Genomic DNA, 27,851 nt, shown 5'->3' with positions numbered 1-27,851 from the left:
TAGGCCATAAGCCTACTCAATTTTCCCCAGTTTTTTTTTAACATGCATTAATTTATAATTCTACGTAATTTTATCCCACAGATGGATTCAATAGCCACCACCAAAATCGAGTTACAGAGCTCTCCTCGCCATGAAGGGACCTCCTGGGCTGCCCTCTTATACTCCCACCTCCACGTCCCCGCCCCTGTCCCCTGGAAGCCACCAGTCTGTTCTTCATCTCCACGGTTTTTCGTTTTGAGAATGTCATGTGAGTGGAATCATACAGCATCAGCATTAGTTTTAATTTAATGAATTCCTGAACTCCGAATTCAAATACAAAGGTTCTCTGGCAGATTATTTATTTGACTATTAAGCTTCTTCTGTTCTCTGGATTCCTCCAGCTTCTTCATTCCCTCCTCCATCTGCAATGCTGCTCTCCATTCCAAATCTGGCCTCATTTCTCCTTTAGGGAAAATCTACACGTCTAAATTTACTAGGCTGGTCTGGGACTCTTGCATGTTCCCCGCCCTCCCTTGCCCCACTATTTATAGCCAGGCTAATTTTGGGTGGCCTCTCTCTTTTTCTTTCCTTCTCCTTCCTCCTGTGGCGGGTGAGGTGACTTCTCAAATATTTGGGCAGAGGAGGTCAGAAGCAGATTCTTGGCATCTGATCTCAACCTCGGATTTAGCAGGGATCAGCGGACTAGAGATGGAGGGAGGCAGGAGCTGCAGGTGGACAGAGGGAGGCATTTGGGGCTCTAAAGGCATTTTAAAAAAACTTCTATTTATTTTTAATCAATTTATTATTTTTTAAATCAATTTATTTTTAATTGAAGGATAAATGCTTTACAGAATTGTGTTGGTTTCTGCCAAACATCAGCCTGAATCAGCCGTAGGTATACCTATGTCCGCTTCCTCTGATCCTCCCTCCCTCCCTCTAGGTTGTTACAGAGCCCTGGTTTGAGTTCCCTCAGTCATACAACAAACTCCCACTGGCTATCTATTTTGCATATGGTAATGTAAGTTTCCCTGTTACTCTCTCTATATCCCACCCTCTCCTTCCCCCCACCCCCGCCCCTCTAAAGGCATTTTAACCCCAGTTGGATGATATTTGGGCTGAGAGTCAGGAGTCTGGGTTCCATCCTGATTTTACTCCTTTGCATTCTCACATCAGCTCTTCTCCAATGTCAGGGCTCTGAGATAGAAAAGGGATGCAGAGGGCATGTCTGGGGGATGATAAAAGTAGGATCTCAGGGCCAGCCTGCTGTGTTACCTGGAGAGCGCCTGTTTAGAGGTGTGCTACTTCCCTGGAGGGGATAGACACAAGTGAAGTGTTGCCAAAATGGAAGCACAAACTTTCAGATGTTTGGTAACTCACCCAGGGCAAGGACTCCTACTGGGCAGCAGAGTGAGAGCTTAGTAAACATTAATTTTTTTAAAGTATAATCCTGGAAAAAGAAGTAAGAGAGAAAATGGACACTTGGGAAGAGGAATTAGGGAGAACATGTGTTGGAGCTTTTAAGACAAAGAGGGAGAAGAGGGAATCTTGAGAATATGACAGTGTTTGAGGGGGCAGAGGAAACATTAGAGACACTGAGAAACAATCTAGTAGGATTCCAATGGACAGAGACAAGAAGGGTAAAGATAGAGTTTCGAATGAGACAAAACCAGAGCGTGAGAGAGGGAGGAGAGAAAGATGGACATATGGATGTACCCAAGACCAGCACCCCGTGAGAGAGACCTAGGGAGGGGAGGTGGGAGTCAGTGACGTTCCAGTTGTGCCAAATTATTTCCTATCTCTCTTCTTGGCCCCACTTCTGGATTGGAGTTATAAATAGCAGAGCTGGAAAATGTCCTCCCCCTTTGCCTTTGTCTCAGCTTGGGGGGAAGGGAGAGACAGAGGCACGGCTTGTGAGTCCTTGTGGACATCCCTGGGAAGCCCCACCTCGATCCTGGGAGGGCCAGTCCAGGACGCTGCCCCTCCAGCCCCTTCCTCTTTGGAGGGTAGGAAATGTACAGTTCTGGGAAGGATATGGAGGGTGGAGACATCGTTCCCATCCCTTTGCCTCTTGGGTCCAATCTCGCTCATCTGGGCCTTCTCTGACAGCCGATCCTTCCCCCCAGCTCACTGTCCTCTTCTTCTGCCACCTCGTTCCCCCCTGTTTTCTCCATGCCTTCCTTGCTGATCAAACTCTTACCCTTCTTTCCGCACTCTGTTTGCTGTTTACCGGCCTCCTTCGCTCCCCTCCCCCAGGCCTGCTGAGTTTTCTTTTCTTCTTGCCCGTCTTTACCTTATTTCCCCGAACGCTGACGATGTATGTGTCTAGCGGAGCCGTTGCCACTGCTGGGCTCGGAGGGATGAGATGGGATGGGATGTGGTGGGAATGTTGGTTTGATTCAGACAGCAGGAGAGGTGTTCTGTGTCCTTGGGGAAAGAAGGGAGCATTAACGGACCACACCGGACTCATCTGCATCTCTTTCTCTCTGTGTCTCTCTCTTTCCAGACTGTCTTTTAGCCTCATCCACTTCTACTGTCTGGCTCATCCCCCTCGCCCCTTCTCTTTTCGACCCCTTTCTATCCGTAATTCTCCTACCCCATTCCCAGGCGCCGCCTCCATCACTCGCTGGCTAGGGCAGGAGTTAGGGGGGAAGGGGAGAGCCCTGGCGGGGGCGGCGCCGGCGCTCGGGTGAAGCTGGGGGTACGCGGGGAGCAAGGCCTGTTCCTACCCGGAGCCGCCCTCCTGGGCATCCCTCCGCGACTCCCGGCGGCCTCCACCTGCCGCGGGTCGGGGGGGCGGGGCGAGGGCGGGGCCGGGGCGGCGCCCGCGGGAGCGGAGGCGGGACCGGGGGGGACTCGGGGCTGCGGCCGCTGCAGTCGTCCTGGCCGGTGCTGGGGCGGCGGGAGAGGGGTAGAGGGCAGCGAGGTGGAAGACTGGGAGGACCCCCTGAAGGGCCAGCGAGACTCGGAGACCAGAGACCCTCCTCGAGAAATCTGAGATTCGGGGCGCCAGCGTATTTCCTTGCCCTCGCGGGGAGCGCGAGCAGGGGTTGCCCCATGGCGGGAACTCCGGGCCGCGATCCTTGGGGGACCCCTGGGATTTGTTACCTTTTTGGCCCCCTGATCGCCGGACTGCTCTTCCCCGGGGCTGCCGCCTTCAACCTGGACGTGATGGGCGCCCTCCGCAAGGAGGGCGAGCCGGGGAGCCTCTTTGGCTTCTCGGTGGCCCTGCACCGGCAGCTGCAGCCCCGACCCCAGAGCTGGTGAGTCACCGCCCCCGCCCAGAGTCCCAGCGCCCGAGCCACAGATGCCCACCCCGCTCTTCCGCCCCATCTCTTAATCTTCCAACCGTATCAAGACTCAGGCTGCCCCCAGATACCCCACGCCCCAGCCTGAAGCCTTGTCTGCCTTGGATCTGAGACCCAGGCGATCTCGCTTTGGGGATGAGTTGGAGAGCAAGAGTCTTGGCTGGGAGCTATCCCCTGTCGCTTTTCACCCGCAACTTGCATCCTTGTTCCAGTCGCAGGGCCTGTGGCTCCCCTCCTTCTTTAGGAGGCTGAACCCCCTCAGGGAGGGAGCAGTTCGCCTCTGCTTAGGACAGGTGAAGGAGAGGGCAGAGAGACTGAGGGTACCACGGGAGGGACGCAAGGTAGGCTCCAGAAATAACTTCCTGCCCGGGCATTGCCATGGGAGGGGATGCAAGCAGCAGGACTCTGGGAAGCCAGGAGAGACCTGAGCTTCTGTGGCTCAAGACTACAGGGAGGCCGGGAGGGCACCTGGGAGGATTTGGCACTCTGCACTAGGTAGTTTGCAGACAGAGGGTGGCAGAAATCAGAGCCCCCAGAGTTGCAGCAGCAGCAGCAGCAGTGAGGGATCTAGCGGGGATGCTGGCCAGGCTGTCCCCCTTCCTCCTCCTCAGGAAAGTTCCAGCTCCAGGAATCTCAGCAGTAGGGACGGACAGGGAGGGGTGAGGGGCAGAGGGCAATCCTGGTTATTTTCTCATCAGTTCAGGACCCGTGGGAGAAAGACAGACTCGTGTGTGGGGACTGTGACTGTCACGGTTCCTGTACTATTGGCCCCGTCTCTGTGTGCGATTTTAAAAAGACACGCAGGAAAGAGAAAGTGGCCCACCCCTTCCCGCCAGGGGACTTTTCTCTCCTCGGCCACTGCCTGAGCCACAGTCAGTGTCCATTACTGGGATCAGTGCCGTCCACTGGGACCATCTCCTCCCCTCTGCTATTGGCCTAGGGGCAGAGGGAAGGGACGAGAGCTCATTTCTCTTCTCTGGCTCAGGGACTAGGGGCTAGCTCTGATCTTCTTTTTCCATTATCTCTGTCATCAGGGAGCAGGGTCAGAGATCCCCCACACTTTGGGAGCAATGGAAAGCTACTGACTTCATCTCGTCTTCAATCTACTATCCTCTTCCTCCATCATTTCTGTCTCCCTTCCTCCCCCCTCCCCCCATCTGCCAGAGTTCCAGAGCTGGAGGCCTTTTTAGGACATGCTGAAGTCTCTGAGCTATTTCCAGGCAAATTCTAGGTTATTTTTAATGGCTTGGTCTCTTGTCATTTCCCCTTGTCTCTGAAGGTGGCCCCTGACTCTGTCTCCCAGAGCCAAGCTGGGGGCATTCCCAGAGGGGCCTGCTCACCCCCCACCCCCCCTGCTCTTGCTCCAGCAGGGGATGCTCTGCTGTCTGGTGGCACGTGAGGGGTGGGATACCCTGGCTAAGTCCCTGGCTTTGGGGTTGCAGATTATTGTCCCCACCACTCTCTGATCGAAAAACCTCACCAGTTTGGATGTCTTTCAGTCTGGCCCAGGGATGAGACTTTGAAGTTCAGCCTTCTGTGGTTTCAGCCTCATTTGTTTCCATCCACTGTAACACCATCAGCGGTCCTACCGAATGCGTGTGTGTATGCTGAGTTGATCTGTCACATCTGACTCTTTGCGGCCCCATGGACTGTAGCTCACCAGATTCTCTGTCCATGAGATTTCCCGGGCAAGGATACTGGAGTGGGTTGCCATTTCCTCCTCCAGGGGATCTTCCTGACCCAGGCATCGAACCCATGTCTCTTGCATCTCCTGCGTTGGCAGATGGATTCTTTATCATTAACGCCATCAGGGAAGCCACCAGATAGAGTAATTGTGGATACTGAAAGGTGTGTTAACATATGTAAAATTCTGAGCATAGCGCAAGGCCCAGTGCGGGTGGTATGAAAGTGTCGGTACCTTTTTTCTTATATGGTGATCCACAGGGCTGGAGAATAGTTTTGTGCCTTACAGTGAGGCTGGATCCAAAGGCTTGGCCGGAGCACCCCCAGGGCTGAGCCAACCTTCCAGGCCAAGCACCCTCCCCAGAGGGCCACCCAGATTGAGAGAGTCAGAGAGGGCTGGACTTGGGTCAGAGCCTGGAGTGAATGGGAAATTAAGAGGTGCAGAGGTAGTGGGCTACTCCTTTGCCTCAACTTAGCCAGCCTCCCAAACAGTCCCTTGCTCCTAGCTGCCTTTCTCTCTACAGAGGCTGCATCTGTGGCTACTGTTTGTCCAGAGGTCTGGGATGGCTGGGGATCGTGGGATGAAGCCAAGAAAGAGTGTGTGGCTGGGGCGGAGGTGGAGGGAATGGAGAGGCTGTGTGTGGGAAATCTTGTTCCAGGCAGGATGGCCTGGTCTGTTCTCCATCAAGAGAGGGGCTGGGCATAGCTATGCACTCAGCTTCTTTTTTCCGTATGGACCCCTCCTCTTCTTTCAGCTCCCTACTTGTGACCTCCAGGGGAGATGTGAGCTTTGAACATGGACTGTTAGCCTCTCTTGGTACTTAGTTCTGCGCCGACCAACTGAGACTGTGTGTCTCTGTGAGTCTGCATGACATGTGGGTCCAGCAAAGACATCTTGATGCCTCCTATGGGGCAAATGCAAAGATGAATGAAGCAGCCTGGGTCCTCCAAGGGCTCACTGTCTTTGTGTTTACAGGTGGGGGCACCATGGACTTGTCTGGAGGTTAGCCAGGCCACCTAGTTTCTTTTTCTGCTTGGGGTACCCTCCTCTCCCCATCTCCCTCTTCCTTTTCTGAAGGTGGTCAGTCATAGTCATTGGGTGGGAAAGGCATGGATATTGGAATTAAGCACATGTGGGTTTGAATTCCATTGTGCCATCAATGTCTCTGAGTGAGTCTCCTCATCTGAAAGACAAGTGAAGAATCCTTCCATCGGACTGTTGTGAAGATTAAGTGAGATAATGCATGTAACATGCCTAGCCCGGTGCCTGGCACCTAGTAGGGTCATAGAGCTGAGTTCCTCACATCCCTGGCATCTAGCCTAGGACCTGATTCATACTAGGTGGTGAGTAAATATCACTTTCTTGTCTCACCAGTGCCTGACACAGGACTTGGCAGATGATGTGTGTGCTGTGCTAAGTCATTTCGTTTGTGTCCGACTCTTGCGACCCCGTGGACTGTAGCCCGTCACGCTCCTCTGTCCATGGGATTCTCCAGGCAAGAATACTGGAGTGGGTTGCCATGCCCTCCTCTTCAGATGATAGATTCTCAATAAGTAGTTGTTAACATATGCCCGGTGTATGCTGTCTCCCCTTCTACTCGCCACCCCCCTCTCGTGACATTGGCTCTGACGCGGGATGACAGCTGCTCGGAGACGAGGCGGAGTCGTGGGAAGGGAGAGTGGCCCTGTGCCCATCAGAACTGGCACAGTGCCCCACAGATGCCTGTCTGCCACACCGCCCTGTGCCCCAGCGGGGGAGATGGAGGAAACGAGTGGGGGAGAGAGGCCTCGAGATTCGTCTTGCTGACACTTTTGAGTCTCCTTCTGTGCAGAGAGGATCCTTGTAGCCAGCTGGGTGCCCAAAACCTTGCCTCTCCTTCACTCCTGGCCTGAGGGTCTGCCTCCCGGGGGACCCAGGCAGCCTCCATTCCCAGCATAGTCCTCCCTGGGGAAGAAGCCTTGGCTGTGATCATGGAAAATTGTCCTGCCAAGAACTTTGTAGCTGGGAAAGAGTCTGAGGGGGAGGTAGGAGAGAAGGCTGAGCGGGCCGGGGTGGGGAGGAGGGGGCAAAATCGTGGGCATGGGGAGCCGCAGGAAGGATGAAAGGGGATTCAGGATGTAGGGGGCGCACAGGGCTGGGATTGGAGACAAAATGAGAAACTGGCCTCCACCTCTGTGCCAGTTCAAGTGACTGACAGAATCTTGGGCTGCAGGGTTGCTGGGTTGTGGGTTTCTGATGGATCCCCTGTAGGGAGTGAGGGAGCAGGACCCATGTCTGGTCTCTGGCTTGGCCCTGGAAGCTGGTCTCTGGGCTACCTTGTGGTGCTGTTACTTTTGCTCCCAGCATTCTTGGCATTGCTGGGAAGGTTTCAACTGGACTGGGGTTGGGGAGGAGGGCAGAGCCCGGAGGTGGAGCCAGGGAGTGGGGTTGGGGGGTAGGAAGGCTTGGTCAGGAGCAGGTGCTGGGAACAGGCGGTTCTTTCAAAGCGGCACTGTGGGCCAGGCTGCTCAGGTGGCCGTGTGTGTGTATCTGCTATTACGCGGCCCCTCACCCAGAGAGTATGTGCATATGTAATATGATGATTGCGTGGCCAAGTGTATGAATTTGCCCGTGCCAGGACGCGGGAAAGCTGACTTTTGGCCCTTTGCCTTAGTCCTTCAACACTCTGCCTGGCACGGCGGACCCGGGCCTGGGCGGCTCTGGGAGGAGGGGGCGCTGGCCACTAGTTCCTGTCCCTCCTCCATCATGCAGGCTGCTGGTGGGCGCACCCCAGGCTTTGGCCCTGCCAGGGCAGCAGGCAAATCGCACTGGAGGTCTCTTCGCTTGCCCCCTGAGCCTGGAAGAGGCTGACTGCTACAGAGTGGACATCGACCGCGGAGGTGAGGGCTCTGTGCGGCTGGGTGGGGGGACACGTGAGCAGGGGAGGGGAGGGCTCAGCCTCCTCTTTCCTCCCCTAATTCCCGGTGTCCTGCCACCAGCTGATGTGCAGAAGGAGAGCAAGGAGAACCAGTGGCTGGGAGTCAGTGTTCGGAGTCAGGGGCCTGGGGGCAAGATTGTTGTGAGTACCATATCTTTTTTTTGACTTTTGATATTTACCATTTTTATAGAAAAAGAGCAGGAAATTTTGTTTTTAAAAAGAGGGAAAAACAGTTTGTAACAGTAATATCATGGCGACGGGTACCACTTCTTGTGATGCTTTGCAAGGGTGTTGAGTGTGTGTTTGTGTGTATGTATGGTGTGTGCATACACACAGATGTGCTTACAGAACTCAGGTTGGCAGTATGAAATGATTGTCTGCTTCCGAGGACTTCTGAGAGATGTAAACAGGTGTGAGGCATGGTTCCATCCTTATAAACTTAAAAATATCTAACAGTTCATCCACCCATCCATGTGTTAAACTTACTGAGAACCTTTAAAGTATCAGGCATTGAACTGAGAGGACACGTAAGCATGGGGAAAAGTATGGTCCATGCCTCAGAGAGCCTCCTGCATAGTTGCAGAGGTTCTCATCACTGACACGCACAGACACGATAATACAGGTCCTTTTGGGGCAGAATATGGTTAAGGCTAGGTGAGTGGCGTGGTCCCCAGTCTATACCAGTTCAAGTGAGGAGTGGAGTGAGAAGACTACTGCAGGTGGGGGTGATTTGGGTCTGGATTTCCAGAATAAGCAATAGGTGGAGAGTGGAGAGGGAGGGAATTGTTTGCAAACGAGGTGATGGCTCTCAGGAACAAGACCGAGCTGGGCATGCTGTGGACAGTCCCATCTGGCAGGATCAAGGAGGCATGAGTTCTGTGGCCGGGTCATGCTGTGGGTGCCAGGGGAGAATGTGCAGCAAGGACTTCTTGCTGCCAGGGCGAAGAAGTGAGTGCAGAGAAGACAGGGATGGGGGTTATGTGTTCTATATACCTGGCTAATGCTGGGCTGGGAGGTGGTGCCCAGGTGATGCTGGCATAGGCGTGTGTGTGCGCGTGCATGCATGCGTGTGCATATGCACTCGATGCTGCATCTGCCGGATTCCTGCACGTGGGCAGCGTGGCTCTGGCCCTCATGGTGGAGTGACCCCTTCTGCTGTCCTCCTGCAGACCTGTGCGCACCGATACGAGTCGCGGCAGCGTGTAGACCAGATCCTGGAGACGAGGGATGTGATTGGCCGCTGCTTTGTGCTAAGCCAGGACCTGGCCATCCGAGACGAGCTGGACGGTGGGGAGTGGAAGTTCTGTGAGGGACGCCCCCAGGGCCATGAACAATTCGGCTTCTGCCAGCAGGGCACGGCGGCTGCCTTCTCCCCCGACAGCCACTATCTCCTCTTTGGGGCCCCAGGAACCTATAACTGGAAGGGTGAGTCACTGTCCGGAGAGGGGAGAAGGGAACCAACATGTCCCAGCACCTCAGAGACGGGGTTGGGGGCAGCATGAGGCCAAGCATGCCTGCGTGTTCACCGGCTCGGAGCCCCGGGGCCCCGCCACGCCTCCCACCGCGTCTCGCCGGCACGCACACGACTGGGGCCATCCATCTCCTGTCCTCCGCATGGCCGAGCGTTCTGCAACATGCTGGCATGAGCCCCCACATGCCCAGCCGGGGCCCGCATGCTCCAGCACACCAGCCCACACCTCATCACCCCCATTCCCATCTCCGCACGCTGCCGCTGGCCGGGCTGACACGTGGTGAGTGTGATGCCACATCCTGGGGTAGAGAGAGACCCCAGGCAGCTTGGACTGGGAAGGGGGTGGGGATGGGGCTTGAGAGGAGAGGAGGGGCTTCCCTGGGTGGTCTCCAGACCCCACCCGGGCGCTAACCGGTCTGTCCTTGCAGGCACGGCCAGGGTGGAGCTCTGCGTGCAGGGCTCGGCGGACCTGGCACACCTGGACGACGGGCCTTACGAGGCCGGGGGGGAGAAGGAGCAGGACCCCCGCCTCATCCCGGTCCCTGCCAACAGCTACCTTGGTAGGGAGCCTTCCCCGGCCTGGAGCCGCTCTAACCCTCTGCTCCTCTCTCTCACCCCCCCGCGCCCATCCTTCTGTCTCTGTCTCTGCACTCTGTGGCCTGTGCTCTGGATGTCCCCGCCCTCGTGTCTCCCCGCCCGCCCCCGCAGGGTTGCTCTTTGTGACCAACATTGATAGCTCAGACCCTGACCAGCTGGTGTATAAAACTTTGGACCCTGCTGACCGGCTCCCGGGACTGGCCGGCGACTTGGCCCTGAATAGCTACTTAGGTTTGTAAGCTCCCCTCCACGTCCCCCTGGGCCCTGGGGGCTTGGCCTGGCCTCTCTGCCTCTCCTGCCCTGCCCCCCAACACCTCCCCAGAGAAATACCCGTCGGACCCAAATTGCAGAGAAGAGCTGAGCGTGGGGGCCAGGCCCAAGGTGAAAAGGCCCCAGGGGTAATAGCCTAGAGGGCTGTGAACAGGGGTCTCCCCGGAGGAAGATCCAGGTGGGCTGAGGCTGTAGTGGGAAGGAAGAAGGCTGGACCTCGGAGGGGTGGGTGGTGGGCGTGTGCGGAGAGAGGTCGAGCTGTGCTGGTAAGTCCCTCTTCTTGTCTCATCCGCATTGTTCTGCCTGGGCGATGTTTGGTGACGGCAGCTCTTCCCCATTTCCCCCTCATCTCCTGTCCATGTGGACACTTCCTCTCCCTGCCAGGAGTGGCGTGCGTGGGAGGGATGGGGGCTCCCGGGCGTGCCGAGGGGAGAGCAGTTTCGGGGAATCCTATGGGGGGCACCCTGGCCCGCTCCTGCTGCTGCCCAGCCGCCTGGGCCTCCCGGGCATCGCCTTCCTCCTTCCTCTCCAGTCCCCAAGGCTACCCCATCCCACTTCTCATGCCCAGCTGCAGGCTCCAGATGGGAGGACCCCCGGGTGTCTGGAGGGGCAGAGGAGCGGTCCAGCTGCGACGGTGCTGCCTGGGGGGGCACCTCCACCTTCAGGCTCTAACCTGCGGGGTGGGGCGGTGTGGGGGAACTTATACCCACTCTGGCTGGGAGTCTGGTGGGGGAGAGCTCAGTGGTGAGTCCCCCCCATCCAGGTTTCTCCATCGACTCTGGGAAGGGGCTGCTGCGAGCTGAGGAGCTGAGCTTCGTGGCAGGGGCCCCCCGTGCCAACCACAAGGGTGCAGTGGTCATTCTACGCAAAGACAGCGCCAGCCGCCTGGTGCCGGAAGTGACGCTGTCCGGGGAGCGCCTGACCTCCGGCTTTGGCTACTCGCTGGCCGTGGCTGATCTCAACAATGATGGGTGAGAGGGAGGGAGGCGGGCGCAGCTGGGCAGGCTGGGGCTGTGAGGGGCCTCTGGCCTCTCCTCCCGACCTCCCTCCTGCCTCCCTGTCTCCATAGCTGGACAGACCTGGTCGTGGGTGCCCCCTACTTCTTCGAGCGCCAGGAAGAACTGGGGGGTGCCGTGTATGTGTACATGAATGAGGGGGGTCATTGGGCCGGGGTCGCCCCTCTCCGGCTCTGCGGCTCCCCTGACTCCATGTTCGGGATCAGCCTGGCAGTCCTGGGGGACCTCAATCAAGACGGCTTCCCAGGTGTGACTGGGAATGGGAAAGCCTGGGGGGCGTGGAGAGAGGGGCCAGGGAGGTAGGCGGGGAGAGGCCTCTGAGGTCAAGGGCAAGGTCCTCTGAGGACTCAGGGAGAGGAGTAACCTGGGCTTGTGTCTGAGCTTTACTATTCGCCAGCTTTGTGGCCCTGGGAAGGTACCCTTTCTGAGCTAGTGATACCTGCCGAGAGTAGTTGAGAGATTAATGATGACCCATGCAAGGTGTCCAGGACTTAGTAGCCTCTCAGTAAAACAGAAAACAGGGTTTGGAGCTGACTGACTGCAGGACAGCTGGGGCCTGGACCTCGCGCCTCGCCACCCCTTCCTCAGGCCTGATTGCTTTTTCCCACGTCTGCAGACCTTGCTGTGGGGGCTCCCTTCGATGGGGACGGGAAGGTCTTTATCTACCATGGGAGCAGCCTGGGGGTTGTCCCCAAGCCTTCCCAGGTGAGCGGAGGGGTTGGGGTGAGGGAATGGGGCCGGCGGCAGAGGGTGGGGATGATGGCTGGGGGGCTGACGGTCTGGTCCCGCAGGTGCTGGAAGGCGAGGCCGTGGGCATGAAGAGCTTTGGCTACTCGCTGTCGGGCGGCCTGGACGTGGACGGGAACCACTACCCGGACCTGCTGGTGGGCTCCCTGGACGACACCGCTGTGCTCTTCAGGTGGGTCCCCCCTCCCCGCCGCCCTCGCCCTCCCGAGGCCAGAGCCCCTCTGCAGAGCCAGATCTTCGGCCTTCTGCCTCTCCCAGCCTGGTGTTCTCATGTCTCCTGCGCCCTGCTCTCCCCGTTCTCCAGGGCCAGGCCTGTCCTCCACGTCTCCCACGAGGTCTCCATTCTCCCACGAGCCATTGACCTGGAGCAGCCCAACTGTGCGAGTGGCCGCTTGGTCTGGTGAGGCGGGATCCGAGGGGAGGCGGAGGGGAGCCTCCAGGGCCTAGTCCTCCCTGTCTGCCCAGTCTGGGGCTGGGGCAGGAGTGGGCAGGGTGCGGGAGGGGCCTTGACCTATCAACCTTACCTTTGCCCCCGCAGCATGGACCTGAGGGTCTGTTTCAGCTATATCGCATCGCCCGGCAGCTATAGCCCTACTGTGGGTGAGTGAGGCCCCTCCACGCCCACCGCATTGGGTTTCAGGGTGGGTCACTCCGGGGTGCAGAGAAGGGCCCATTGGAGCCGCCCCCACCCCAGCTCACTGGTTCCTCCTCTCCTGCCTGCCACAGCCCTGGATTACATGTTAGATGGGGACACAGACCGGAGGCTCCGGGGCCAGGTGCCCCGTGTGACCTTCTTGAGCCGTGGCCCCGATGACCCCAAGCACCAGTCCTCAGGCACCGTGTGGCTGAAACACCAGCATGACCGAGTCTGCGGAGACACCACGCTGCAGCTCCAGGTGGACGCTGACCCCTTGGGCTCTGAGGGTCATTGTCATCACATCATCTCTTTTTCTGGATTCCTCTCAACTTCTTCCCTAACGCACTCACACGTCAGTCTAAAGTCTCAACTTTTGGGATGGTTCCCTTCTGAGCTGACCTCTCCCTTACCTGCTGCCTTCTTGCGTCTCCTGTCAAGTTCTCTTCTCCCTGGAGATGGTGATGGCAAGTCCATCTTCTTGCGTGGTCCTCAAAGCCCTGAGTCCTGGCTCTTCTCCCTTCTCTAGCTTAGTTCTCCACCTCTCTCCTTCATCTCCCAGAGCCTCTTTCTAGGCTTCAGGACCTGTCCTAGGTCGGGCTGGGGCTTTGGGCGGAGCTGGGGCCTGGGAGGTGGTTCTTGCATCCACGTCTGTCTTTTCCCTCCCCAGGAGAATGTCAAAGACAAGCTTCGGGCCATTGTTGTGACCCTGTCCTATGGTCTCCAGACCCCTCGGCTCCGACGACAGGCTCCTGGTCAGGGGCTGCCCCCGGTGGCCCCCATCCTCAATGCCCACCAGCCCAGCACCCAGCGGACAGAGGTGAGCATGTGCTCTGGTTGAGCCCGGGAAAAGATGGGAGGAATAGATATCAGGGTCCCTTGCCAGTGACACTCATTCATAACCTGCAGAATTCTTTCCTGTGTTACCCTAGTTGTTCGTCATATCTCAAGACGCTGTGACAGGTGGACCCCAGATGTAAAATGGACTAGATGATCATGTGTTCCCAGTCAGGGGGGTCAGGCAGTCTCTCAGACGCCCATGGTGCTGGGGGTCTGCTGTGTTCAAATGTGGCCTCTGAGGTCCTTAGGTCATCTCTAACCTGGTCTGCTGGAGGAGGACAGGGGAGCTCCGTGCCTGCTTCTTATGGCCAGTCCAAAAGTGATGCTCTTCCCGTCTCTTGATGTTCTGAGTCTGGGACTTGGTTACACACAAGAAAGGCTGAGGAAATGTGGCCTTTCTGTGGACTGGCCTGCTGGCCTCTCCCATGGCCCCGTAATCACTTCCATCATCTTACTGATGAGGACACAGCTCCGAGTGGTTAAGAGACCAGCTCAATATCACACAGCTAGCAAGCAGAGGTTGTTTACTCCTCTGGTCCCCCACCCTGCCACATGCCTTGACGACACATTCATTCCCTGAGAAGGACCCCTCTTCAAATCTTCCCCCAGATCCACTTCCTGAAGCAAGGCTGTGGTGAAGACAAGATCTGCCAGAGCAATCTGCAGCTGGTCCACGCCCGGTTCTGCGCCCGCGTCAGTGACACGGAGTTTCAGCCTCTGCCCATGTGAGGGGGAGAGAGGGAGCAGGTGGGGTGGGAAGGCCAAAGTTCAAAGTATGCAAGGAAGTCCCCGGGGAGGGCTTGGAGGGGCCTGAACCTGCAGAGGGGAGGGTGGAAGGTGGGGAGGGCCCGCAGACAGCTTGGAAGTTTGCAGGTTGAGGGTGGTGACAGGCCCATAGCAGCTCACCTGGCAGGGAAGAACAACCCTTCATCATATTTTTGAAATTACATAGTTCACATACACCTCACTGTTCAGTCTTCACAACCCCATAAGGTAGGAATTACTATCAGTTCCACTTGGAAGCCTAGAGAGGTTTAGTTACCTGCCCAAGGTCAGTAAGCGGTGGACCAGGGACCAGGGACCAGGAGGGTGGTTCCCTGACTCCCAGTCTTTCTTTTTCTTTAATGTATTTAAAATTTTTTATTTTATATACTGAAGTGCTAACCACTCAGCGCTTTTTTTCTTTAAATCGTATTATCTATTTTTGACTGCTCTGGGTTGTCATTGCTGCACACAGACTATTTCTAGTTGGTGAGCTGGGGGCTGCTCTCTAGATGCGGTGCGCAGGCTTCTCATCGTGGAGGCTTCTCTTGTTGCAGATCATGGGCTCTAGGGCATGCAGGTTTCCGTAGCTGAGGCTTCCGGGCTCTAGAGCACAGGCTCAATAGTTGTGGCCCACCTGCTTAGGTGCTTTACAGCATGTGGGATCTTCCCAGATCAGGGATCGAACCCATGTCTCCGGCATTGGTGGGTGGATTCTTTACCACTGAGCCACTAGGGAAGCCCCCTAAATTTTTTATTTATTTGGCTGTGCTGGATCTCAGTTGCAGCAAGTGGGATCTGGTTCTCTGACCAGGGATTAAACTCAGGCCCCCTGCATTGGGAGCTTGGAGTCTTAGCTGCTGGACCACGAGGAAAGTCCCTGACTTCAGTCTTGACTCTTCAGTCTGAGGCTGGGACCGGTGTGTGTGGAGATTAGGGAGGCCCAGGTGGAGGGAGAGGTTCCGAGGGTGGAGGCAAATCCCACGCATTGGGGGAGGGGGCGGGACGGAGAGGCTGGGCAGGTGTTCAGGTCTTAGAGCAACTGGGATCTTGTCCTGCAGGGATGCGGACGGGATGACAGCCTTGTTTGCTCTGAGTGGGCAGCCAGTCATCGGCCTGGAGCTGAAGGTCACCAATCTACCCTCGGACCCAGCCCAGCCCCAGGCTGATGGGGATGACGCTCATGAAGCCCAGCTCCTGGTCACCCTCCCTGCCGCTCTGCACTACTCAGGAGTCCGGGGCCTGGACCCTGTGGTGAGCACCGGGGGCAGGGTGGCAGTGATAGCTTACAGTGAACGATGTCAGATTCGTGATCTCTGAAAGAGATTTAGCTTTGGGACCAGGGATCAGGCTTGGTCACTCAGAGCTTTCGTGTGGCAGAAGTCTTATTACAGCGAGAAAGGACAGAGAAAGCTTCTGACACAGACGTTAGAAGGGGGATGGGACGGACTAGCCCCCTCCTTCGTCTAATCAAGGCTTTTACCTGTATGTTTACTTCCCACAACATATATCTTAAATTAATAAGATTAGTCAGAAGGTTCTTGTTAAAGAAGAGAAAAAAGTCCTTGGACAAGGTAAATTGTTGTTATATGATCATTAGTACAGCGCTTAAGGAAAAACAGACTCTGGAGCAAGATGCATTGTTTTGTTGTGTAATCGTTAGCTCTGGGCTTAAAGAAAGTTAGACTTAAAGATTGTTGTCATAACAACTCAAGAGTTTAAGTCTTCTGTGACTAAGACAAAGTGACCTAGAAAACAAAGTTTGTCTGGTTCACCTCCTTGAGGGCCTGGATACCTCTCTCCTCCTTCAGGGCCCCAAACTCCTTATCAACCTATCCAAGAGTTGACTCTCTCAGAAGTGGGGTCTTGGGGGCTTTGGTAACCCCAGCTGACCTCTCCTTTTCTCTCCACTCCAGGAGAAGCCGCTGTGCCTGTCTGATGAGAATGCCTCCCACGTCGAGTGTGAGCTGGGGAACCCCATGAAGAGAGGCGCCCAGGTTGCCACGGCCGCCCTTACCCCTGTCTAAGCCCTGCCCACCCCCCCCAAGCCCCTCCCAGACTCTCATCGTGTTCCACTCTCGGTCCAGGTCGCCTTTTACCTCATCCTCAGCACCTCGGGGATCACCATTGAAACCGCGGAGCTGGAGGTGGAGCTGCTGCTGGCCACGTAAGGCTGGGGGCCCAGGGTGGGCGACAGTGGGGGGCATTGGCTAGAAGTCCACCTTGAAGGGGCTCTGCTGTCTGCCCGTGACCCCTTGGGGTGGTGCCTGGGCTCGCTGCCCACACCTGCCCCCGCCACTCGCCAGCATCAGCGAGCAGGAGCTGCATCCAGTCTTGGCCCGCGCCCGTGTCTTCATCGAGCTGCCGCTGTCCATCACGGGGTAAGCCCCGCCCGGGTGGGCACCTCCGCTGGAGGGGTGGGCACCTCCGCTGGAGGGGTGGGCACTGCCACTCCCAGACCCGGGCCTGGGCTCTGCCTCGCTGGCCGGACCTTCCTGACCCTCCGTCAAGCCCCAGCGCTCCGCAGCCCCTGTTTTGACCCCTCCTCGCCAGGGCGGCCATTCCCCAGCAGCTCTTCTTCTCCGGCGTGGTGCGGGGAGAGAGCGCGATGCGGTCCGAGCGGGACGTGGGCAGCAAGGTCAAGTACGAGGTCACGGTGAGTGTCTTGGTGAGGTCTCTCCCTTCTTGGCACCGAAGGGATGCTGAGACTGTTCCGGGGGCTGTGGCTCTCCTCCCGTCCGGCGCCTGCTGGTCCAGCAAGCCCGAGGCCTCCCCTCGCTCCTGGGCCATGGCTGCGGGCAGGCCTTTGTGTCGCAGCCTGAGGTGACCACTTCCTGCTCACTCCTGACCAAGCGTCTGTCTCACCGTGAGAGCAGAGGGCCATCTTCCGGGGGATGGCGCCGTGGGGGGAGGGCTAGTGCCTCCTCCAAGGACCCGGCCCTGCTAGCCCCGGGCCTGCGCACACCTCCCAGGGACGTCTCCAGGTTTTCCCAGATGTGGGGCGGGCGGGGAGTGGTGCGCGATCCAGGATCCTGAGTCTTTGTGGAAGGCATGCTTCCTGAGCCTTCCCTGCAGCCTTGTCCCTCCATCTCATGGGTTTAGAGCCCACCCTTGGATTCTCTTGATGTCAAAATTACCAGCTCCCAGTGGACCCTCCACCATTCTCTGCTTGTCTGTCCATTAGAATTCAAAGTTCTAAGTATTAGGATTATGTCATTCTGTCCTTTGAACTGTTCCATATATCTGTCTAGAATTTAGTAAAATATTAGATTAGAATAAAAATTTGCATTTACTTACATAAGTACATTCAGAATCTTATGTAATTCTGAAGCAAAACTTCAGAATTATGTTTCGCTTCCGCGTAAGGACAAGGAGATTCTACTACTTTCTAAGGAAATTTTAGGTGCTTAAAATATTTAAAGCAGGAATCCTAAACAATTCTAGATTGAATTTACCATGTCAATGAGTCCACTAAACCATGTATAAAACATTTTGGGTTTGTGGGTATGGAAATATTTAGGGGAAAGTATATAAAAACTGTGTTTCCTTAGTGGCTCAGCTGGTAAAGAATCCTCCTAAAAAAAAAAAAAAAAAAGAATCCTCCTGCAATGAGGGAGACCTGGGTTCGATCCCTGGGTTGGGAAGATCCCCCGGAGAAGGGAAAGGCTACTCACTCCAGTATTCTGGCCTAGAGAATTCCATGGGCTGTATAGTCCATGGAGTCTCAAAGAGTCAGATACCACTGAGCAACTTTCACTTTCACATGAAAACTGTGATCCAGGGTTTTCTAGGAGACTTCATGTTTAAGTACTTCAAGAGCATTTCAAGTCTCTACTGATCTGTGAACTCATGTTATTAAAGAATCACATTATATGAGAGTGTCCTTATTGATTTATTCACGATTTTTTCTATATATTGTTTTATAAGGGAGCTATTTTCAAGCATTTTTAGGGTGTTCTACATTTTATATCATTTTCTAGTAAAATGTATATATGTTTAGTTCCTCAGTCATGTCCGACTCTTTGTGACCCCATGGATTATAGCCCTCCAGGCTCCTCTCTCCATTGGGATTCTCCAGGCAAGAATATAGGAGTGGGTTGCCGTGCCCTCCTCCAGGGGATCTTCCCAACCCAGAGACTGAACCCAGGTCTCCTTCATTGCAGGTGGATTCTTTACCATCTGAGCCATCAGGGAAGCCCAAACATGTATATATCTAACATAAATGAAAATTTTATAGAACACTCCTTCCTTACTGCATGTGATAAAACCAGGAGTTATTTTATTTTATTCTATTAATTTTTTTTCAAATGCTGATTGCAACCCATTAAATTGATTCCGCTAAATAATAAACTGCTAGTGGGTTGCAGTTTAGGAATCAGAGATCAAGTAAAGTTACACAATGCTCTGGATGCCCTTGCCCTCCAGGTTACCAACCTGAAATCTTCAGGGAAAGGTTAAATAGTCATGTCTGCGTCACTTCCAGTCTTCACAGTCACACAGAAGTGAAGTCAGTGGAGCAGTAAACAAAGAATATTCTTCCTCACTTGGTAATCCAACTGGCTTATAGTGGGATTTTAGTCTTAGATATTCTTAGAGGTGTGTGAAAATTGTAAGGCCATGTCATTACAAAATCATATAAAATGTATTGCCTTTTCTACAGTATCAAGGGACTTCCCTGTAGCTCAGATGGTAGAGAATCTGCCTGTGATGCAGGAGACCCCAGTTCGATCCCTGGGTCAGGAAGATCCTCTGGAGAAGGAAATGGCAATCCACTCTGGTATCCTTGCCTGGAGAATCCCTTGGACAGAGGAGCCTGGCAGGCTGCAGTCCGTGGGGTCTCAGAGAGTTGGACACGACTGAGCGACAAACACTGCTACTTCACACTCTTGTGCCCACAGGTTTCCAACCAAGGCCAGTCGCTCAACACCCTGGGCTCGGCCTTCCTCAACGTCATGTGGCCGCACGAGGTTGCCAACGGAAAGTGGCTGCTGTACCCCATGCGGGTGGAGCTGGAGGGCGGGCAGGGGCCCGGGCAGAGGGGGCTCTGCTCCCCCAGGCCCAACATCCTCCAACTGGTGAGGCTCAGGCGAGGTGGGGGGGCTGCTGGAGCAGGGTGGGGGCGTGGAGGTGGGGGGCGTGGGGTTCAGACTCTGCGAAGGCTGCCGTGGGGCGGGGGGCCTGTGGAGGAAGCTGCTGGGGAAGAGGTGCCATCTCTTCTTGCTGCGTTTGGAGGGACCCTCACTGGGCGCCCCCCCCGCCTCAGGATGTGGACAGCAGGGACAGGAGGAGGCGGGAGCTGGGGCCGCCAGAGTCGCAGCAGCCTCGAGAGCAGCCGGAGCCCAGCACGTCCTGGTGGCCGGTGTCCTCCGCCGAGAAGAAGAAGAACTTCACTCTGGTGAGGGCAGGGCCCACGCGGTCCGGCCGGGACAGTGGGCGGGGGAGGTGGCATGACAGATGTGGGGGCAAGGGGAGCGCGTGGAGCTTCAGGGTGCGGGCAGCCTGTGACGAGGGGTGATGGCCAGGCCCCTGGGGCAAGCTGCCTGGACGCGTCACACCTGAGGGGCAGCTGCCGCCGCCCCAGCTTCCCCAGCACCCACCAGGTGTTCACTCCAGACCAGGGCGCTTAGCTATAGCTAGTTCCCTGTGCCTTCCTATGGAAGGTCACATTTTAGAGGGGCTGGGGTGGTTTTAGCCACCTCTGAGGTCTCTTTGTAGTTCTTTTGAATTCTTTTAGGACAAAAAGTCAGTTTGCATAAGGAAATTTGACATGGTTTTCACCATGTTAAACATACCATGTCAAAAAGGTTTTTAGAAGTTCTAATAATTAACTTGATAGGGTATTTATGTGATTCATAGGTTTTTCCTTTTCAAGCAGTTTGGCCTCCCCTTTTGCTACCTGTTTCATGTGCTTACGTTACCGAATGGACTCACTGAGCAGGTTAGCACAGGCTCTGTGCTGCCTGTTCTAGGATGGCGCTGGCCGTGAGAGTTAGGGGGGCGCGGGGAACAGACCAGGGTGGTGCTTGGCTTGGTGGCAGAGAGGTGACTCCTACACATGGAAGGATGTGCAACAGAGGCAGAAACAGGCAAAGAGGGGAGGGCAGGGGGAGGGCAGCAGTTGGGCAACTCTGGTGGTGTGTCTGGGAGAAAGTTCCCCTGCCACAGTCCATCCTTCCTGGGGGCCCCTAGCTTCCCTGGCCCCCTTGAAAGCATGGCCAGAAGCTTCACAAGGATAGAATGTGTGTGCTCAGTCGTTCAGTCATGTCCGACTGCTTGTGACCACATGGACGATAGCCCGCCAGACTCCTCTGTCCATGGGATTCTTTAGGCAAGAATACTGGAGTGGGTTGCCATTCCCTTCTCCAAGGGATCTTCCAGACCCAGCGATCGACTCAAGTCTCCTGCGTTGCAGTGGCTTCTATTGTCTGAGCCACCAAGGAAGGCCCCAGGGGCAGCGTGAGCTCCTGTGATTGCTGTTCCCTTGTTACGTGGGTGGTCCTGCTTTCTCCAGCTGACTGATTTCTACTGAAAGGCCACCTTTGATCTTTTTTCTGGTTGTGCCCTGTGGCGTGTGAGATGTTAGTTTCCCAACCAGGGATCGAACCCATGTCCCCTGCCTTGGAAGCATGGAGTATTAACCACTGGTCCACCAGGGAAGTCCCAAGGCCACCCTTCTTGATAAGTACTTTGAAATGGGGGCTTCCCTGGCAGTCCAGGTGTTCTTTGCCTTCCAGTGCAGAAGGTGCGGGTTCAGTCAGTGGTCGAGGAGCTAAGATCCCACATGCCTCTTGGCCAAAAAACCAAAATATAAAGCAGAAACAGTATTGTAACAAATTCACTGAAGACTTCAAAAGTGGTCCACATCAAGAAAAAAAAAATCTTAAAAAAACATTTTGAAATGGATTCTTTTACTTAAAGTGACTTTTAGACAAATTGACAAAGGATTCTTGACTTACTCTACAGTGGCAAAATAAGGGATGACGCAGAGAATTCAAACACTCTCGAAGCCATTCTTCTGTACGGGAAGTGTGATGAATAGAACATTAGTTTTTGGGCAGATGGTCCGTTAGGTGAGATTGGACCAAATGGATTTAGGTCAGACCTGGAAGGAGCAGTGGCTCAGTGCCCTGTCCCCTGAGCAGCTCCCGGGGCAGCCACGTCTTCCTTCAGTGAGTTTGGGCCTTGCAGAGGAGTGCAGCTTTGCCCATTCTGGACCTGGGTTCAAGTGTCTGCTCCACCAGCCTTGCTAGCTGTGTGGCCTGAGACTGGCCACTGGATTCTTTAAACTTTAATTTCCTAGTTTGAAAAATGGGGATGATAATAATCTGCACCTTGCAGGACAGTTGTGAGTTTAAATGAGGTAAGTACCTTGCAGATAGTAGGTGCTCAATAAATGAGGTCATCGTTAGGTAGCATGTGCATCTCCTGGGGAAGCTACTCTGCCTGCCCGCTGTTGTCAAGAGATCTCCTCCCTGCTCCCCATGCATTTCAAAGCCAAATAGCCCAGATTTGGGGTAGGCCACTATTCTAGACCACAGGGATAGTTTGGGAAGACTTCTTGGAGGAGGAGAGTTTAAAGTCAGGAAAGGAAAACAGGAAAGATTCTGAAGAGCTGGGGAAAAGGTGGCTCCTAGAGGAATGGAGGGGAGGCTCTGAGCAGAGGTGTCTGTGTGACCACATTCGTGAGGGTTGCTGGGCCCTGGGCAGCCTGGCGGGGCAGGGCCAAGCAGCTCAGAGCCCTGCCTGTCCCGTCCCCAGGACTGCACCCGGGGCACGGCCAACTGCGTGGTGTTCAGCTGCCCTCTCTACAGCTTTGACCGCGCGGCCGTGCTGCACGTCTGGGGCCGCCTCTGGAACAGCACCTTCCTGGAGGTGAGGACACAGCTGGGCTTCTCTTCCCCAGTAGCCCATCTGGGACCCACGTTTCCTTCTCCTTCCTCCCAGTCCAGAGGCAGCATGCTCTCAACCCGAGACAGGCAGAAACACCCTCTGTGTTGGGCGCCATTCCATTTACAGCTTCAGGAGCTGGGGGGAGGTGGAGGCATGGGGCATTAGGAGGAGGTTCTCCCCCGCTGCTCCCTTAGGAGTACTCCGCTGTGAAGTCTCTGGAAGTGATTGTTCGAGCCAACATCACCGTGAAGTCCTCCATCAAGAACTTGCTGCTCAGAGACGCTTCCACGGTGGTGAGCTGCCTGGCTCAGGCTCCCGGGGAGGTGCGGCCAGGGTAGCTTGTCTCTCCAGTTGCTCCAGCCTTTGCGCCCTTCGCCCCTCGCACCCAGATCCCGGTAATGGTGTACCTGGACCCCGCGGCTGTGCTGGCTGAAGGCGTCCCCTGGTGGGTCATCCTCTTGGCTGTACTAGCCGGGCTGCTGGTGTTGGCGCTGCTGGTGCTGCTCATGTGGAAGGTGAGGCTTGGGGAGGCTGGTGCCGGTGGTGGGGCTCGCCGTCAGGCTGTGGTTCTCACACTCGCTGGCCCATTTATTCAGCAAATCTGTGCTGAGCACTTACCCGCGTGCGCCAACATCTCTATCAGGCCCTGGGTGTTTCAGGGATAAGTCAGATGTAGGTCTTGTTCTCAGGGCTTTTGTCGTCTAGCCGGGGAGGGGAGCCTTGTCATCCAGGAGTGAACTAGGTCAAGAAAGCGCAGTGGGAATTCAGGGGAGGGAAAGCCTGAGAGCAGGTGGCCCTGGAAGGGCCTTAGAAGGTGGAGTAGTAGGATCCGGATGTGGGGAATGGAATGTGGGTCTGGGCCTTTCAGAAGCACCATGGGAGGGGAAAGTCATGGAGGCAGGGAAGTGTGGTCTGATTTAACTAGAGCATGTTGGCTAAGGCTGGGAAGAAAGCCAACCAGGGTGGAGAACTGCCTCCAGGGAACTGTCTCCAGGACTGAACTCCGAGCCGCCACATACCAGGGTCTACGTGGAACCATTCTCACACAGAGAGTGTAGCCAGAATCATGTGTGCATCCAGGGCTCCACATAAGAGTACACACATGTATATGTCAGTACCGAGAATCACATCCATCATCAGCGGCCATGCCCCGAACCACATGCCACATCTGAGCCATGTGGAACCGCACATGCCCGGGCGGCCCTCCGGAGAGCTGCCCCCCTCCCCAGGACCAATCACAGGCCAGGCACAGACTCTGGCAAATGTGTATCATCAGGCCTCTGGGCATCCAGACTGTTGGGAACCTTGCCATTCTTAAGGGAGATTGAGGCCTTTGAGAAACTGGGTCCAAGGTCTCTGCTGCCCACTCCCACGGAAGTGGGACAGAGCAGAGATAGGGGCCCTCATCCTTCCTCCGCCTCCCCATCCTCCACCTCCTCTGCCCCCTCCTCCCTACATCCCAGTGTGGCTTCTTCCGTCGGAGCAGCCAGAGCTCATCTTTTCCCACCAACTATCACCGGGCCCGGCTGGCCGTGCAGCCCTCAGCTGTGGAAGCTGGGGGTCCAGGGACTGTGGGGTAATTGTTGGGTGTGAGCATGTGTGTGTCCAGGTTTGTATGTGTTGGGGAGTATGTATGTGAGTGTAAGTTGAGCTCCTAGCATTCAGGAATATGTAAAGCGAAGAAAGGAGATTGCATGAGGGTGGTGTGAGTTCCAGGAACTGGGGTGGGAGGTGACTGTCAGGGTGAGGTTATAAGGGTGAGCATAACCCAGCCCAGGGCATGTGCAAAGGCTGGGTGGGCTCCTGGAGTGTGAGCATGTGGGGAGTGCTGGGAGGTGCCCTGCATGCCTTTTTTGTGGGCATGAGAGTGCAGAGACACAGTGCAAGGAGTTGCCATGCAGTCCAGCAGGTCAGAGTCCTGGGAAGTCTTGAGTGTGAGTGTGCAAGGGGCACCCTTCCATCTTGGTATGTAAGGGCCAGCATGCTCATGATTGAGGGAGGGGCCACCCCAAGGGGGATGCTGCCCAGTAGGCAGGTAGTGTGTGTATGAGGCTCGAGAAGAATCATTCTGGAATTTGTAGGGGTCTAGGAAGCCATATTTTCCCTTAGATCTTGTGTTCTCAGGGATGCTGTTGCGTCTCTTAAAAAGCTTAGGGGTGTCAAAATCTTTGGGGCAGCGGTCCTGAAGTTCTCCCTTCAACCCCTCTTTCAGGCGCCAAGGGGGATGTCCTTGGTCCTGCAGCTCAGGCCCCTCCTGCCTTTCTCCTGCTGTGCATGAGAGCAGGGGAACCCAGCGCTGATGGAGGCGCCTGTGCGGGCTGCTTCTGGCACAGGCTGCCGTTGGTTCTTTCTGTCCCAGGGATGGCGGGACAGCACCTGGGCTGTGCTGGGCCTGTGCTCCAGGGACCCCAGCCCCGCAGGCTCCTCATGTCTGGCCTGTTATTCTTCCAGATGGGATTCTTCAAGCGAGCGCGGTACCCCGAAGCCACCGTACCCCAGTACCATGCGGTGAAGATCCCGCGGGAAGACCGGCAGCAGTTCAAGGAGGAGAAGACGGGCACCATCCTGAGGAACAACTGGGGCAGCCCCCGGCGGGAGGGCCCGGACGCCCACCCCATCCTGGCTGGGGATGGGCACCCGGAGCTGGGCTCCGAGGGGCACCCGGTGCCAGGCACAGCCTAGCCTTCTCCACCCTGGCCCGGCCTATGGGCCCCTTGCACCCCTTCCCCAGGGCTCCTGGGGATGACAAGGGTAGACTGGGCTGCTGGTGTCCCATCCAGATTTGGCAGGATCTCTTTCCTCTGGGGCACAGACCTCTGCCTGCCGTGAGGACCAGCTCCCCAGCCAAACTTCCCCTTATGATGCTGTGAGATGAGAGGGGGTAAATCAGGGATGGGTGGTGAGGGAGGGTGAGAAGGGCAGCGGTGTCCTGATTCAAAAGTGGGGAGAAGGGACCCTAGTCCCTCCCTCTCCCACTCAGTCTGTATAATGGGACCCCAAGGACCTGTCTCCCGAAAGTGCCTTAAGCCCAGAGGGTGGGGAGGAGGTTACGTCGCTGACTCAGGGGCTCTTCCCTCCCTAGCTTCCCCTCTTCTCTGACCTTAGTTTGCTGCATCAATGTAGTGGATTTTGTCTATTTATTGAAAAATATCTGAGGACAAAACCTCTGTCTTTTTTACTGAATCCTGCTTCCTCATGCACAGGGTCTCCAGAGAGGCCGGTTCTCTCTGCATCCCCACAGCTCAGGCGGTGGTGGGAGGGGGCGCAGGGGCCTGGCAGGGACTTTGGTGACTTTTGTGGTCACATCCAGGGGGCACTTGGGTGTGGTCTTTGAAGCAGGGAAGGGGGAACATGGGGAAGGGATGGGGAGGTGTCCTGAGGGTGGGTGGGAAAAAATTGGGAGACCCAGTGCATGACTTTGCAGTTGAGGAGACGACAGGGTTTGATTCTCTTCTCCCTGTGGTCAGGATGGGAATAGAGCTTTTTCACTGCAGAAGGGAGGGTTGAAGTTAGATGTTCCCCCGGCAGACATGGGGGGAGGAGGGATGGGGTGGCGGGGGACGGTTTCCGTCTGCCTGGATCCCTCTTAGGAGAAGGGAGACTTGGGTGGGTGGGATCGTCCGACTGACCGACCGGAGGCAGGATTTGGGGAAGGCTTATTTCACCGCCTTTCCCATGATGTGGGGCCCTACAGGTAACCACTTGATGGGAGGAGGGTGTTGTTCCACTTGGAGTTCAGAGAACTGGGCGTCCTCCAGGTCTCTCCAGGTCTCTCTGGTGAGGTGGCAGCCATCCCCAATGTGCCTCCAGGTGGGCTGTAAAACTTGTTGCCACAGGAAGGCCCAGCTTCCACATGGCTCTGCCACGTGCTCCCAGAAAAAGAGCACTCCTCCCTGTAAGAGAAGAGAGCGCGTCACCCACCTGCTCCACTTCCTTCCTCTGACCTCACACCATCCGCTGACCTAGCCCGATCAGAGCCTCCTGGTGGAGTGGGAGGTGCCAGTCTGCAAGTTTAGGGGGCAGAGAGCATCCTGCTCTTGACTTTCTCTGCATCCCCTGACTCCTTCCCATCCACTCAAAGCCAGTGTGAAAAGCCTCCGGTGACCCAGGGGGTTGCTGGTGAGAGATCTTTGAACAATGACCAGAAGGACAGCTTAGCTGTGGGCAGACAGATGGGGAGGTGGAGAACCAGGGGCACAGACCTTATTGCATACAAAGATGCTCCCCCAGAGCCCTCCCAGAGACCCAGATGCCTGCGTTCCGGACATCTCAGCCAGCATCCCAGGGACACCTTGCACTTGGGCTCCTTATTAAGCGAGAGCTCCTCCAACTCTTCCCTCCTCACTGCACCCTCCCTCGGTGATCTCATGCACCCCTATGCTTGGAATTTACCAGCTACAAGCTGGTGACTTCCAAATCTAAATCTCCAGGCTACATCCTTTGCTGACCTACAGATCTAGACATCCAGCTGCCTCTGTGTCTCTTGCCTGGCTGTCTCCATAGCACCTCAGACCTCACAAGTCCAGAACAGGTTTCTCCTTTCTTGCAGACGGCACTTCCGTCTACCCTCCTTCACTCCCTCCACTAGTCGTTTATGCCAGAAACCTGGAAACCATCCTGAACTCCTTTCTCTCCACGTCCAGTTCCCAATCTTATGGATTCTGTGTGTTAGTTGCTCTGTCGTGTCCGACTCTTTGTGGCCTCATGGACTGAAGCCCGCCAGGCTCCTCTGTCTATGGAATTCTCCAGGCAAGAATACCTGGGTGGGTAGCCATTCCCTCCTCCAGGGGGTCTTCCTGACTCAGAGATCGAACTCGGATCTTCTGGCAGTCAGGTAGATTCTTTACCATCTGAGCCACCACTGGAGTCCCATTATGGATTCCACTTCTAACATCTTTACCTAGAACACGCTTTTGTTTCCCACAGTCTCTCCACCGCCTGCCTAACCCCTCAGGTCTCCATTTAAACGCCACGTCCCTGGATGTCCTCCACTCATCTCCCCCCACTTTGTTCAGTGGCTCCGCTGTGTGCTTCCACGGCACCCTATCCTGCCCAGCCGGGCCCTGGTCACATCTCCTGATCAAAAGCAGCTGGGGATGGGTGACTCATGCTCTAGCACAGGAGATACCCCATCCTGGGTGCCCTGGACACTGGGGCGGCCGATGCTACATTGCGGCTCACGCCCAGATCCTTCCCTTTCTGCTCACCGGCCTCAGAACTCTCCGGACTTCCTGCAGGACCCTCTTTGGACTCTGCACAGAGCACAGCACCAAGGTGCTGACCACCACGTCCATGGAGCCGTCGGCCAGCTGGCTCATGTCCTCTCCGAAAGCCACCACAAACCGTTCATACTCGAGATGCCTGTTCTCGGCCATGCTCCTTGTCAGGAACTTCTCGAAGTGAGGATTGGGGTCCAGGCAGGTGACCTTGCAGCCAGTGGGGTAGAACTGGAAGTTGGCACCGGTGCCACTGCCCAGCTCCAGCAGGGCCACCTTCCCCGAGGCACCTGCCAGCCCCTTGATCTGGCTGAAGAGTTCCCGTTTCTTGCTCTCCATCACTCGGTTGCTCTTGACCGCTAGCACGGCCATCAGGTAGGGGAAATAGGTCTTGCACAGGGGCTCCCACAAACCCAGTAGAGCCATGAGGTGCAGGGGGAGGGTCAGGAGAAACACCAGCAGCTGCAGGAGTCGGACCAGGGCGTCCATGGCAGCCTGGCCCCGAGTGGCGCTTCCGTGGGGA

General features: G+C 56.0%; 2 protein-coding genes across 8 annotated transcripts; one reads left to right on the top strand and one right to left on the bottom strand.

Annotated features, from left to right (window-relative positions):
* The first annotated feature begins 137 nt into the window (after positions 1 to 137).
* Positions 138 to 25,275, top strand: ITGA7 (integrin subunit alpha 7). Of its 7 annotated transcripts, XM_043447501.1 has the most exons (27): positions 2,894 to 3,239; positions 7,720 to 7,847; positions 7,947 to 8,026; positions 9,055 to 9,310; positions 9,785 to 9,916; positions 10,065 to 10,184; positions 10,987 to 11,194; positions 11,293 to 11,486; positions 11,856 to 11,944; positions 12,031 to 12,158; positions 12,291 to 12,386; positions 12,525 to 12,586; positions 12,713 to 12,882; positions 13,291 to 13,440; positions 14,070 to 14,185; positions 15,284 to 15,476; positions 16,139 to 16,219; positions 16,310 to 16,389; positions 16,529 to 16,603; positions 16,776 to 16,878; positions 19,121 to 19,297; positions 19,486 to 19,617; positions 21,981 to 22,094; positions 22,307 to 22,405; positions 22,502 to 22,627; positions 23,576 to 23,688; positions 24,564 to 25,275. In XM_043447501.1, the coding sequence occupies exons 1-27, from the start codon at positions 3,034 to 3,036 to the stop codon at positions 24,622 to 24,624; spliced, it is 3,489 nt and encodes a 1,162-aa protein (XP_043303436.1). In that variant the 5' UTR covers positions 2,894 to 3,033; the 3' UTR covers positions 24,625 to 25,275. The 7 variants fall into 7 exon arrangements, with proteins under 7 accessions (XP_043303440.1, XP_043303438.1, XP_043303439.1 ...); XM_043447505.1 differs by lacking the exons at positions 2,894 to 3,239; positions 23,576 to 23,688 and adding an exon at positions 138 to 247; XM_043447503.1 differs by lacking the exon at positions 23,576 to 23,688 and having other exon boundaries at positions 2,807 to 3,239.
* On the bottom strand, positions 25,233 to 27,851 carry METTL7B (methyltransferase like 7B). Its single transcript, XM_043447510.1, has 2 exons — positions 27,320 to 27,851; positions 25,233 to 26,005 (listed from the first exon to the last, which is right to left on the bottom strand). The coding sequence occupies exons 1-2, from the start codon at positions 27,815 to 27,817 to the stop codon at positions 25,769 to 25,771; spliced, it is 735 nt and encodes a 244-aa protein (XP_043303445.1). The 5' UTR covers positions 27,818 to 27,851; the 3' UTR covers positions 25,233 to 25,768.

The sequence above is a fragment of the Cervus canadensis genome, chromosome 25, assembly GCF_019320065.1.
Source record: "Cervus canadensis isolate Bull #8, Minnesota chromosome 25, ASM1932006v1, whole genome shotgun sequence".
NCBI lineage: Eukaryota > Metazoa > Chordata > Mammalia > Artiodactyla > Cervidae > Cervus > Cervus canadensis.
The sequence above is the reverse complement of the archived record's forward strand: the minus strand, read 5'-3'. Positions and strand labels throughout refer to the sequence as shown.